Genomic DNA, 13,179 nt, shown 5'->3' with positions numbered 1-13,179 from the left:
TATTTTAAGACTGAATTAATAGAGTTCATGAACTCTAAAGACATCTTGCATCAAACTACATGTCCTTATTCACCACAACAAAATGGAGTGGCTGAGAGGAAAAATAGACATATATTAGAGGTGACTAGATCACTTTTGATAGATGGTAATGTCTCATCTCATTTATGGGGTGAGGCTGTGAGCTCTGCCATTTATTTAATTAATCGAACCCTTTCAAGTGTACTTAACTATCAAAGGCCTTTTGATGTGTTGTCCGATTTCAAGTCTCGAACTTTGTTGCTTCTGCTTTCGCCTCTTTTCTGTAAATTGTAATCTCGCAATGCGGCATGCGGGATCACTGCTTTCTGAATTCGTAAACATCACGATGTGCCTACCAACTGTTTGGGGTTATACCGGTAGCACTTGTCATTGGGACTGAGTTTTAGTAACTCTTCCTGGTCTTGGGAGCTCAAATTTAGAATTGTCTTGTTGCAAATCAAAGTGAAGAACTTGTAGTATGGTGATTTAACCTTTTGAGGAAGTAGAATCTGTTGTGGTGAATTGTGAATGGGTAAGCTATTTTGTGGTCACTATGCGGGAAGTTTATGTTTTGCTAGTAATTAACAGTTATGGTTCCTTGTTGTCACATAGGATTTAAGAATACTCATTAATTTTTATTCTAATGGTAGAACTTGATTTCTTAATTTATTTTTAGTAGATCTCATCCTATTGTTCTTCTTTAACAAATCCTCATTTTAACTTTTATATATATATATATATATATATATATATAATCTTTAAGTGACCTTGGTAGTAGTTGTTATGTAATATAAGAATGTTATTCAAACGTTCGATCAATGGTATTCTCAAGTTGCTCAACTTATAAGGAACTTTATTTCAGGGAAGGAGAAGTTTTGTCCTTTAGTATTCAATCGGGCACTAAATTGTGGTTGTGTTTTGCTTCTTCCGTAGGTTATTTTTTTTTATCAATTTACCTAAAGAAAACTTCTTATCCTCTTTCTGTTAATTAGTCTTCTTTCATCATCACAATACATCTTTTTATCTTATTTCATTCTCATAACATCGTCTTCTTCTGAAGGAAAACGTCTTGCAAGACTTAATTTTACTTGAAAATGATTATGGTGTGATGCAGGTTATGAGAAGTTTAAATTTTTCAAATGGCCTACCAGCATTGCATAGTTGTAGATATCTGATCCATCAACAAAGCAGCTCTGTAGTTTCTGTAGTTGAGGTTAGTTCTGTGTTCTTTCTTGGTAACTTCTCATTTTTCTGTTCATTGGTTGGAATCCCCATTTCTTACTGCTTCAATCAGTTATGCTGTTTTTATATGGCCTGGTTGCATTATAGTTCCTTGGATAGATTGTAGAATTTTGTTATGCTAGTTTTCAAAAACACCAATAGTCTCTCAAGTTCTCTCCCATCTACAACCAGGTCCCTCCATCCGATATTTAACAGATTTACTGATGTGGCAAAATAACATGTCATGACAGAGTAAATACAATGTATATGCTTAAAAACACTACCTGATGCCCCTATGTATACTTAAAAAGATCGTGATCTTGAAGCCAAGCCAACAAGAATGATGCTTCAGTTGGCAGATAGGTCCATCAAATATCCTTATGGTGCAGTAGAAGATGTGGTGGTAAAAATTGATAAACTTCAGTTCTCGGTGGACTTTGTAGTGATGGAGATGGAGGAAAATGCTGAGATACCACTCATCCTTGAAAGACCTTTCATGAAGACAGCCAAAGTTATCATTCATATGGAAGAGAGAATACTGAATTAAAAGACCAAGATAGAGAGGTAACCTTCAATGTCTTCAAAGCTATGCAGCCAAGTCAAGAGGAACAAACTAACCTTGAAGCAACCGATGGAGTTCTATCTGTTACTAGTCTACCTAGGCAAGTGGCCAAGTTGGCTAAAAAGAGCCTACATTGTTTCTCTCCAAAATTGAAGGAGGAGGATGAAAATAAAGAAAAGAAACTTGTTCACCAACACCCTGTTGTGGAAAGTAATGAATCCAAACCTAGCAAACCAGTGAAGCTCAAGAACAGGTTATGGGTTATTAAGGCGATAAAGACAAATGGGGTACTTGAAATCGAGGCTCCCTAATCAAGGAGAGTCAAGTTGGTGACAAGAAAATTGCTGAGACTATGTTGGTGTCATGAAAGGAAGAAGCACACCAACATCAAAAATCAAACTTGAGCATAATGGTGTCAAGCTAATGACGTTAAACAAGCGCTTACTAGGAGACAACTCAACTTTCTAACCTTTTCTTACGTGTGATTTTGTTGTTTGAGTGTGTCTTGATGGTTTGAATTTGGTTTACTATGTTTTAGTTTGATTTGTTGATTTTTGAGTGTTTGAGTTTGGATGGTAGTTAGTAAGGTGTGACTAGTGCATTGTTGTTATTGTTGAGTGTTGTTGTGAAAGAGTATGTTTTGGAGTATTTTTTGTTTGTTTTGATGTGTTCTAGAATATTTAGGGTGCAATGATGTGTTTTGAATTAGTTAGATATGTGCTTTGTGTAAAAGCATGGTCTTGACATGTTTAGTTAGGTGCATTGTCACTCATCTTTTAGATTCATGCATTTGATAGTTTCTGGTACTCTTAAACAAGTGTAGGGATTTGTGTTTGAACCATGAGAAGTGGGATGCTGGAAGAGCTCCAGCAGAACAGTGAAAATATCCACATAAATGACAGAAGCACCGGAAAGACTTTCTCTGATTTGTCTCAGTGACTGTTTCAACATATTGTTGTATTCCCTTACTGCATTGTTGTAAGAAATCAAGCATCCAAACTCATCAATGTCTGAACTGTTATGAGGAAGCTGGACCAAGAATGAAGGGTAGCATCCCACTGGTGCAAGATTAAGAACCAAAAATGTACGTCCTCCAAGATTGTATAACTCCTATAAATTCATTGAGCTAAACTCAATTATACATCTTTTCTTTTCACTAACTTTAGATTTGAGTTGTTGTTGACTGTTATGGTAATCTCACCTTAATGGTAGCAGCAATTTGTGAAACAACTTGAGGGAGGTATTGTTGTACTCCACCTATGCCAATGGAAGCTAAGTTGCAAGTAAAATCATTTTGGCCAATGTAGAATGTGTAAAGAGACTTTCCAAATATATCTGGTGAAGGAAGCTTGGATCCTGAGGAACAATCAAAAGAAACTATTACAATGCTTTAGAATTAAAAGACAGAGTGAGAACTAGGAAGTTTGTGCATTTTGTACCTTGTTCATGCACTTCATTAACTTTGGTTTTGAACTGCTTCATTTGGTTGAGCTGGATGGCAAGAGAGAAGGGACTGATCCCAGTGACAAACAAAGAAGTATTAGGTAGAAGCACAGTAGATGCCAGTGTAGCATAATTAGCTCCATGTCTATAATCAGATCCAATTGATTGCAGATATGGACTCAAAAATGGCAATCCAAGAGATTGAGCTGCCCAATGAAATGCAACATATAGCTTGTCTAATATTAGTACTGTACTACTGATAGAATGGTTTCTCATATTGCAGTGAATAAAACAGATTTTATTAAATTGACTGTTTGCTCCACATATAACAGCTCAAGCATTAAATCATGTCTTTAATCTATGAAAGATAAATGACAAAATACACAAGAGATACATTGTCAATTTTAAAATTGTTCTTTTCTTGAACTCCCAAAAGGAAAAAAAACTGAAACATTTGAAGGGTAGGAAGGTGAATATGTAGTTCAGGAAGCCCCAGAGACGTATTAAATAGTGACACCAAGAATTACTAGTGATGTCTAGAAGATAATGACAACCCACAGCTATTCAACTCATTCTAGCTGGGAGTTTTTTTCTTGTGAGTAAGAGTGTGACAGTAATAAAGACGAGTCTTAGATTTTCTCATAAACAGACGAAAAATGTAGGATACATACAAATATATAACATAAGGAGAAATTTGCTAAAATCTGTTAGATTTCCCAATTTCAAGCAGATATATTACACCCAAAGATCAAGGCACCGAATTTATCATTATTGTGCAGTCAGTTTCTTTCTTTTGTTAAATTTCAGTAACTTGTTTGTCTTGGCTGTTAGAACTTAGTACCTGCAATGCAAATCAGAAGAACTGATACTGTATGAAACACCAACGAAACACTGAAACAAAATCAATAAAATCTGATGATCCATGTTTCCGACTGGCGCATGTTCAATTTTTTCATGACCTTGTCACGTGAATCAATAAAATCTGATGATCTATGTTTCCCAGTGGGGATAACAGTTTAATTTTCCCATAACTTGACTCTGTTAATTTGTACTAAAAAATAGCAATGGTTAAAAAATGATTTTTATAAAACTTAAGTTGCTTCTAAAAAGAGAAACCCAGACAAGATAATAATCGCAATAAGTGATTATTAAAAAAGATACTTTCTCTATATAAAAAGGACTTAAGCGTACCCTTTTCAAAAATTGATAAGGTCTCACCTAATGAAGAAGGAGAGCAGAACCAAAAGCTTAAATCTTTCTTGAAATTTTCATTCTTTTTCGTTTAGGTTCAGTGTCCAGACTCATAAGGTGAGAGATATTATACAAAAACAAAGAAAATGAACAAATTTTGACAATGGTTAAACTGACAGAGTTTTAGTTACCAAGAAAATCAACTATGAGTCTCCCATCTGTGGTTTCTTGAAGTAAGTCACTCCAAAGGGACCAGATTGAGAAGGAAAAGCTGCCCAAAAGCCACCAGTATCTGAATTTGAATCACCAAAGTTGAAAATTGCCTCGAAATCACACTTGTTCTGACCTGAACCGATCATGAGCAATACAAGGGTAAAAAAGACCAAGAAATTGGAGGTCGCCATTGAAGTCATTTTTGTGAGCTTTAGATAGTGCTGGACGAATAATGGGTGACCTCTCCTTTTCTAGTTTTGTTTATTTTGCAGTTTTAACTGCATTCATTTTACAATAATGTATCACAACACAATAATTGATATTCATCCTACACATTCCACATTTTCAATATAGTACCTATGCTATTAAAAATTATTAGTGTTTTCGTATAACTAACTACTTTTATTCTCTTGGAAATATTAAATAGATGATTTATGTAACATTTTAAAACAAAGCATAAAATATATAACATAGCCTAATATATGGTTCATATATAGTATAAACCATTTCAAAGTATTACAAAATATACGATATATATATTAAAAATCCTAATAAAAATCAGTAATTTTAAGCAATTCAATTAAAATTAAAACTCTAACAAAATTAATTTTTTAAACCCAAAAATTAATTAAAAATCTAAAATTAAACATTAAATGAACGAAAATAAGGTCAAAAATATTTTTATTTTCAACTCTATTTGCACTAGAACAATGATAATAAGGTAGAGAGTAAAGTTATGTCTCTGTTTTAGTTTGAGCAAAAATATTAGAAAAATCAACTCCTGTATCAGAACTACACACAACTTCTAAACAATTCAATTCATTAATTCAAATCAATATTTAAATATCATTTTTTACTAATTTCAAATCAATTTTAATCTCTTAATCCAAGTATACATTAATTCAATTCAAGTATACATGTTCACACTCACATCAAATTTATAAAGAAATATATACAAATTTATTCTATTTATCTAAACCGTATTTAAAAATTCAAGTAAACTCTATACTTACATGCATGATCTAGCCACTGGATCAACATATCAAAAAGTATTAAAATAAAAAATCCGTTAAAGAAGCATTTACCAAACATAATTCAACAATATTCAAATTCAATCATTCAAATAATTTCTCAATTAATCATAATTCTTGCTTAAACTAAAATCAGTAGTCAAGTCACTTTTACATTTAGATATATCTAAGGTTTTTTTTTAAAAAAAAAAACTTAAATAGTTTTCTTTACCTTTAAAAGACTAATCCTCAAAACAAAAATTATAAATCCAAGCAATAAAGCTACTCAAAATTTAGAGTCATAAATCAGAATATCATAACACAAATTCTTTATATGGTAAAATAAATTAACAGAATTACTTTTCTCAACTGACTCTATCATACAAGAAAAAAAATTGATTTAAAATTCTGATCGAGCATAAATGCTCTTTAATTCCTTAGGTACAGTAATGTGCAATCAGCTTTCAAAAGATATGAGGATTAAATTCCTTAACTACTATAAGATGCAATCAGATTTTAAAAGATATGAAGATTAAAAGCACAAATATAAAAAAAAGAAGTGAGAAAGAGATTAACAGAGAAGAGAAAATAAAAATGGTGAAGGAAGAAAGAGAAGTGACAATTTTCATCATATATTTATTGTATATTTGTTTTTAGTTAAATTGAATTATGGTGTTTGAAATTCATGAACTTGTTAAGCAACTCAAAGTGGGATAAATTACAAAAATTCAACCTTGAGAAATCCTAATTTGATGTTTTGATTAATGGAAACAAATGATAATGATCTTGATTAAAAATATTTTTTTTTTCATCGCCTACTCGTGAATAGTGTAGTTATATATATACATATGCGTTATGTTTAAATCATTTGTTTGTCTTTTTTCTTATGAATAAATTATGCATTATGTTGCATCTATTAAGTGTTATAAAATAAACATTTTATTATAAATGATTGGCTATATACATGCACTTGATTTGTATTTATTTGGATTAAATATGTTTTTAGTCCCTATACTTTAGGGCGATTTTGGTTTTTGTCCCTCTTTCAAACTAAGGTACAGTTTAGTCCTTCAACTTTAGAAAACTCTGGTTTTAGTCTTTTTTACCAATTTTTGTTAACTTTTGTTTCAAACGTGTTTCTCAGTTAACATTGAAACAAAAATGTGTCAAACAGTGTAAACAATCCAAATGCTATAATGAAACGTACTTGAAACAACAAATAAAGTTAAAAAAATTTGGTAAAAAGGACTAAAACTAGAGTGTTCTAAAGTTAAAGGACTAAATTGTACCTTAATTTGAAAATGGACTAAAACGAAAATCACCCCAAAGTATAAGGACTAAAAATATATTTAACCCTATTTATTTTTGTGCTAGGAATGTTTATGAAAAGACAAAGTAAGTAAACAAGAATATTTAAATTCAAATACTAAAGTTCTAAAAGTATCTCTTAAAGCCTTTAAGTCAAAAGATATTCTCTAAAAAAGGAGTAATGGATGAAAACTCTAAAAAAGAAAGTGTATTGTGTTAACATTATCTATTGTAAAAATTTAAAATTTGGTCAAACACGTCAAACAATATTCATGTGGGTTATTTAGATACTAGTGAAAAAAAATATTTATATTAGTAAAACTTTAATGTTTTTGTCAAAAAATGAAGAAGAAGAAAAGAATATTTGTAATATATTTCAAAAGTGTTTTTTGAATAATAATCATTTTAGTAACTTAACAGGTAGATTAAAACTGAGATATAATATCTGTTATAGAAATGCATCAATATAAATTTTTGTACAATTTCTTTTTATATCACTCTTGCTTTATCTGATTTTTTAAAGATATAACCTATTCTAGTATAATAGATTAGATCCTTTTAATCAATAATTTGACGGAATTAATTTTGTGGATGACAAGTCAACTGAGTAATCAACCAAGTTTGACAACTTTATTTTTACTTTTTAAGAATACTACTAGCTTCCATCATGTCCAAGATAAATTCTTAAACTACATTAAAAACATATGTGATATCCTAATTTTTTTTAATATAGGTAGATGTTGTTATCCTATTTAATAGTTTTATATTTTTAAGAGTAGAAGTTAAATATAATTTAATTATATTTTAGAGACAAAATCATAATGTAAAATAAATTACAAAATGAAAATATTTCAATAATAATTAATTTTAATAGTGTCTTCAACGAACTTAAATATATAAATATATTTCAAGAAAATAAAATCGCAACTGGGTATAAACTTTTTCCCACCATATAACTACGAATAGTAACAGATTGAGTTGGGTACGGATAATATCTACCTACTACCCGATTTGCATCTAAAAATTGTATCCGTTACTCGTTTCACTACCTGCATAAAAAAAAAACTCACGGATTTTTTTTCAATAGATACTCGTTGGATATTCGTTTTGCAATAGTTTGTGCATTAATAAAGTCCAAATTCTGACCCAAAGCTCTATTCTCCTTTCTTCTTCAGAACCTACAAATCTTAGGGTCTTCACTTCAATGAGAGCATTTGTCTCCTCCTCCACTCGCGGCAACCAGTTGTCCTCTATGCACCTAGCAGCTTCGTGCCCTCCTTCGGCCGGCTGAGATTGTTGTTGACGATGCCGCCTGTGCCGGTTGCAGCAGCTCATCGTTCTCTCGTTCGCGCGCGAGAGAAGATTTGTTGCTCCATGCGACGTCCTTTCACCAGCATGATTCAAGCAGGTTACCCTTCACTAACCGGAATGGAACACACATTGAATTTGGACCAGAGATCCGTTAAAAGCAGTGTGCTCATCAACACGCGATAGACGCTCGACGACGTCGTGAAATGGGCTTTGCGACTCTTGCACCGGTTAGAGGAAACCCTAAGATTGAACTTCATTTTTTCTCTCCTTTTGTGACGACAATGCTAATGAAAGGAGAGTGTATGAAAAAAAAGTGAGATTTAGGGTTTGCTATTTCTTTGACGACAAAGAGAATATCGAAACTAAAGATTGAACAGTTAGAAAACAATTTAAAGTAGGGTAAAATTATAATTTCATTTTCAAACAGATAACGCGTACGGATAGTGTGATACCTGAACTTGACTCGTTAATGAGCGGACATTAAAATACCCGCTACCCGTAAACACTAAATATCCACAACAGATTTTTTACTTGCGGATACGAGTTTTTTTGCCATCCCTACATACGACATCATTTCGAGAATTAAATTAATTAGAAAATAATCACAAATCATAAAACTTCGAAGAGTTAAATTTATCCTCCATGTAACTCGTTATTAAGTTGGCTTGCTTAATTCTTTTAGAAAAAGATGTTTTCTTTAATAAAACCATTACTTCTGAATTATGCATTTGAAAAACAACTCGCGCTTAATTATTTTAGATTTTTTTTAATAGAACAATCACTTCTGAATTTTCAATATTTGAGAAATAATTTTTTTTTCATGAAAAGTAGATATCGTAAGAGGAAAAATAATAATTACAAAATATATCTCTTGACACATGTAACATTCTTATTTTTCATAGTATTCAACTATCATAGGATTCGTTAGTTAACTTAAAGGAGATATATAAGATGTTATTACAAATAATAAAAAAATAATTTATAATAGCAAATCATATACTAAAACCTGGAGTACTATGAAATATTACACCGAACCAAAAGCGTAATAAAGTAATTATATTATCGAATGATGCAACCTAACATTCTACTCTACACCTTAGTTCCTCCTTTTCCTAGCACCTGCTCACAAAAGACATTCCCAAAGCTCATATCATTTAAGTGATCATTGCAAAAGAGAAGAAACAAAACAAACAAGCAACATAAAGAATAAAGGGTAAGTTAATATACTGAAAACAATCATAAATCATGTTCATAGAACTAGACATATAGTACAAATAAAACAATCAATCCTAAGTAATAAAATGTTTCCTTTTAGACTTGACCATCTTTATACATGTATTGATATCGAACTATAGAGACTTTGTCTTTGAGGTGGTATAACAACAAAAAAGCCAACACCTTCCTTAAAAAATCTCCACACTCCAAGGTTAGTCCTTCTAAGCATCTATGACTAACAAATAACCAATAGACTAGGGACCTCTGCTACTCTTCACCGCATAACCATCATTCTCTTTGAATTCTCTTCAACAGTCCAATTGAGCATCTAACATCTAATTCTCATTTTCACTACCCCACTTCCTCTAAAATTACTCAAAATCAACTGTAAACTATGTACCCATCACTAAACCTTCATATCATAGATTTCTAGCATAAAATACATCTCACCTCAATCCAATCAACATTCAATTTTGTTCATATGCATCATTCAACACATCATACTCAATCAATTTAAACAAGAATACTGTACTAAAAACCTAATTTCCATTCCAATATCACAATACTCAGAAATTCATCATACAAACACAAGTTTAATCACAATTACAATGTATCTAGCTTCCCTTACCTATGATCAATAGCACAGCTCAACGAAACCCTGACAGATGCTTGCACCACAAAGCAACTCTAGAAAACCCTACAAATCACCGGTTGGTGATAGGAAATCAATCTTAGAACCTAATTTGAACTAGAAATTGAAGGGAAAAACAACAAGATACATGCAAACAGGAATCGTTGCATGATCATGGTCTAAGAACGTACGGAGAAAGAGGGAAACAAGTTACTGGCTCAAAACAGGAAATTGATCAGTAGAGATCGTAGCCCTCGACATTGGGATCGTCAAGGCACTCCATGATCATTGAACATATAACTCGATAGTGAGAAATGGTAGAAAGAAGTTAGAGAAGCAGAAGATAATAGTGTTTTAGAGAGATAAAGTGTTCTTAAAGTAATGAGACACGTTTATAAAACTTTTGTTTATATTATAAGATTATTTTAAAGTAAAATAATCGGTCTCATTATTTTAATACATCTATCTACTCTAATACTCTATTTTCTAGGTTCTTGCAGTTTGTATTTTTTTTAAGATATGTTCAGTGAAAAATCATTGTTTTACTGATGTTTTTTTAAATGGATATTAATTTATTTTCAATTCGGTACAAAATCATCCTCATTAATATTGAGATCAAGTAAACTTCCAACTTTGAAATAATAACATGAGTAGTGATGAAATATTTTCAGACATTTTTGAGTCCGTGGAGGGGGAAGTTGACATCTAATTCAAATTAGACGTCGGGAGACTTGTAACCGACGTCTAATTGCAATAAAATAGTGACTTTTCAGTCTTGTATGCAAACTCCTGGGAGAGTCGATATATATACCTTATTTGACGTCAAGAACCCATTTAACTAACTTTTATAATGACGTTTTATTTATAAAACTATCACCAATATTTTTTATGTTGAATTTTCATTCGTTAGACATTAAACACGTAACGTAACGTTAAATTGTATTTCTATACTAGTGTTAGTTTCTGATTAAGAGTTTTAGAATATTTCCAAGAGAATGCAAAAAAAAAAATACTATGAATAAAAGTATACTTCTTATAAATATAATACAAATATTATTTTAATGTAAATTTTTAAAATACAACTCATTATATTTTTGAATTTCTTAAAATTAAATATGTAATAAATGTTGAGAATTGATAGGAATTAAATTAGGCATATCTTTATTCCTTTTTACTTGTCTTTTATTTTTCCATGTTTTTTTTTAATTTTAAAGAAAAAAATGGAAGGAGACACAAATTTATATTACTATTCATTTTTAGTATGTTTTTTTTTTAATTCTCTTTGAGACTATTAATTGTTCAAATTGGAGTTTTTTAAGATAAAATATAATTATATTATGATTTTATAAAGTATATTATGGGGTGAATAATTTAAGAAGATTCAAATTAATCAATTAACAATCATAGAGAAATTTTAAATATTTGGTGTAGTGTCGAGCGTCCATGCAATATTACTAGCGCCAATCAGACAGTGCCTCATTGACCCTTTGGCGTTGGGCGACACTTTTGAATCACTAGACGCTCTCAAATCAATGATTCCTAGGGGTTTTAGTGCTTGAATGCCACTCTACTTTTTTTCTAAGTCATCTTGAGAATTTGGATTCCTATTTCATTAATCGTTTGATCAGGATAAAACTTTTTTTATTTCTATATTTTAAAATTTTAATTTTACTTTATTGTTGGTGTCAAGCCAAATGGGAGATCAATATTATTTGTTACAAACACCAAAAAAAAATAATTTAAAACTAGAGTGTGTGACTATTATTTTTATAATAAAATATATAGGAATATGTAATGTTTTAAAATGTGGATGCTATTTAACATAATGATTAATCATGTAAGATAATCCAAAAATAATGTTTAAAAAATAACTTTTCTTTTCAGAAAAAATGGTTTAATCACTCATAAAGCCAACATTTAGAATGCATGTCACGATTTAAAATGTTTCTAAAACTATATTACACTGACCATAGGATTCCCACAAGTGTCAAATATGTAAAACAGTTGGAGGATGAAGATAGACCACACATTTTTAAAATGAGAGACAAGTTATGGTCCATTTTTATCCCGTTGGGATGCTTCTGTGGTTTAGAGCACCGTAATGTCATTTCCAAGACCAACTCAATAGTTTGTTCAGTTTAATCAAATTATTGTTTGGTTACATTGAACAATGAAAATGAAACAAGGCAATTATTATATATAGAAGGAGTTATAAGATATTCTTAGTAGTAAAATTGGATGAGAGACTTATAAGATAATTTAGTAGTAAAATTGAAAGAGATAGTGAAAGAAATTATAGATACTAAGTCTCAAAAAGATTATTAATAATATGTCTAATTGAAAAAACCCAACACTAGTATACTAATTATTTTTCTTCAACACAACAACTACAATATATATAATGCATTTGAGAAACCCTAGATGCAAACTTCTGGCTATGCTTTCCTAGTCATCGATATCGTAATGTTACTGAACTCAGTTTTACACTTAGACATACGATCGGCCAGAATTTTCTGGAAACGGCTGAAAACCTCTTCAATGATATGTCCACCAAAGTGGCTAACCAGCATAGGTTCCGCCACAGACCTCATGCACTGTGCCAGGTTATATCCACTCTCACTAAGTGATTCAGACCTTTCATATTCAAACTCAAGAGCGTTCCAATCTTCAAGAGGATTCCAATTGACCTGGCACACCTCTACACGATTGATCATAAACGACCCTTCTTTAAGAACTTCCAATTTCACTTCAGATGGTGATGGAGTGTACTGTGGGATGTTAAGACTATCCAATTGCTCTTCCTTTATTATTCCCTGCATATATTCATGTATATGTTTGAGAAATCAGTTATCCAAAGTCCGCTGAATATACAAAGCATACCATCAAGTCCTTACCTGCACACACATTTCACTAAGAGCCATAGCCATAAGCTCCCAAATAAGGTAGCCACCCTCCATGCTAGCTGGATCCTCGGCATCGTTTCTTCTTCCCAAAATTGTGAGAACCATACGACCTTCTTCAACCAGTTCCTCTGCACGACACTTGAGAAAACTAGA

The 13,179-nt window shown here is 31.4% G+C and overlaps 1 protein-coding gene and 1 pseudogene across 1 annotated transcript in view; both read right to left on the bottom strand.

Annotated features, from left to right (window-relative positions):
• Window positions 1-1,347: 1,347 nt before the first annotated feature.
• LOC106768231 lies at window positions 1,348-4,976 on the bottom strand (annotated as a pseudogene).
• A 7,443-nt stretch (window positions 4,977-12,419) lies between these two features.
• Window positions 12,420-13,179, bottom strand: part of LOC111240513 (salicylate carboxymethyltransferase-like) — a 2,538-nt gene continuing 1,778 nt past the window's right edge. The window contains exons 3-4 of the mRNA XM_022784440.1: window positions 13,018-13,175; window positions 12,420-12,936 (exon numbers count right to left, since the gene is read on the bottom strand). Coding sequence (XP_022640161.1) covers window positions 12,559-12,936; window positions 13,018-13,175 — 536 coding nt within the window. The 3' untranslated portion in view covers window positions 12,420-12,558. The remainder of the gene's footprint in view (window positions 12,937-13,017; window positions 13,176-13,179) is intronic.

The sequence above is a fragment of the Vigna radiata genome, chromosome 7 (genome assembly GCF_000741045.1).
Source record: "Vigna radiata var. radiata cultivar VC1973A chromosome 7, Vradiata_ver6, whole genome shotgun sequence".
Classification (NCBI taxonomy): domain Eukaryota; kingdom Viridiplantae; phylum Streptophyta; class Magnoliopsida; order Fabales; family Fabaceae; genus Vigna; species Vigna radiata.
Note: the sequence above shows the minus strand (reverse complement) of the source record. Positions and strands in the feature narration are given on the sequence as shown.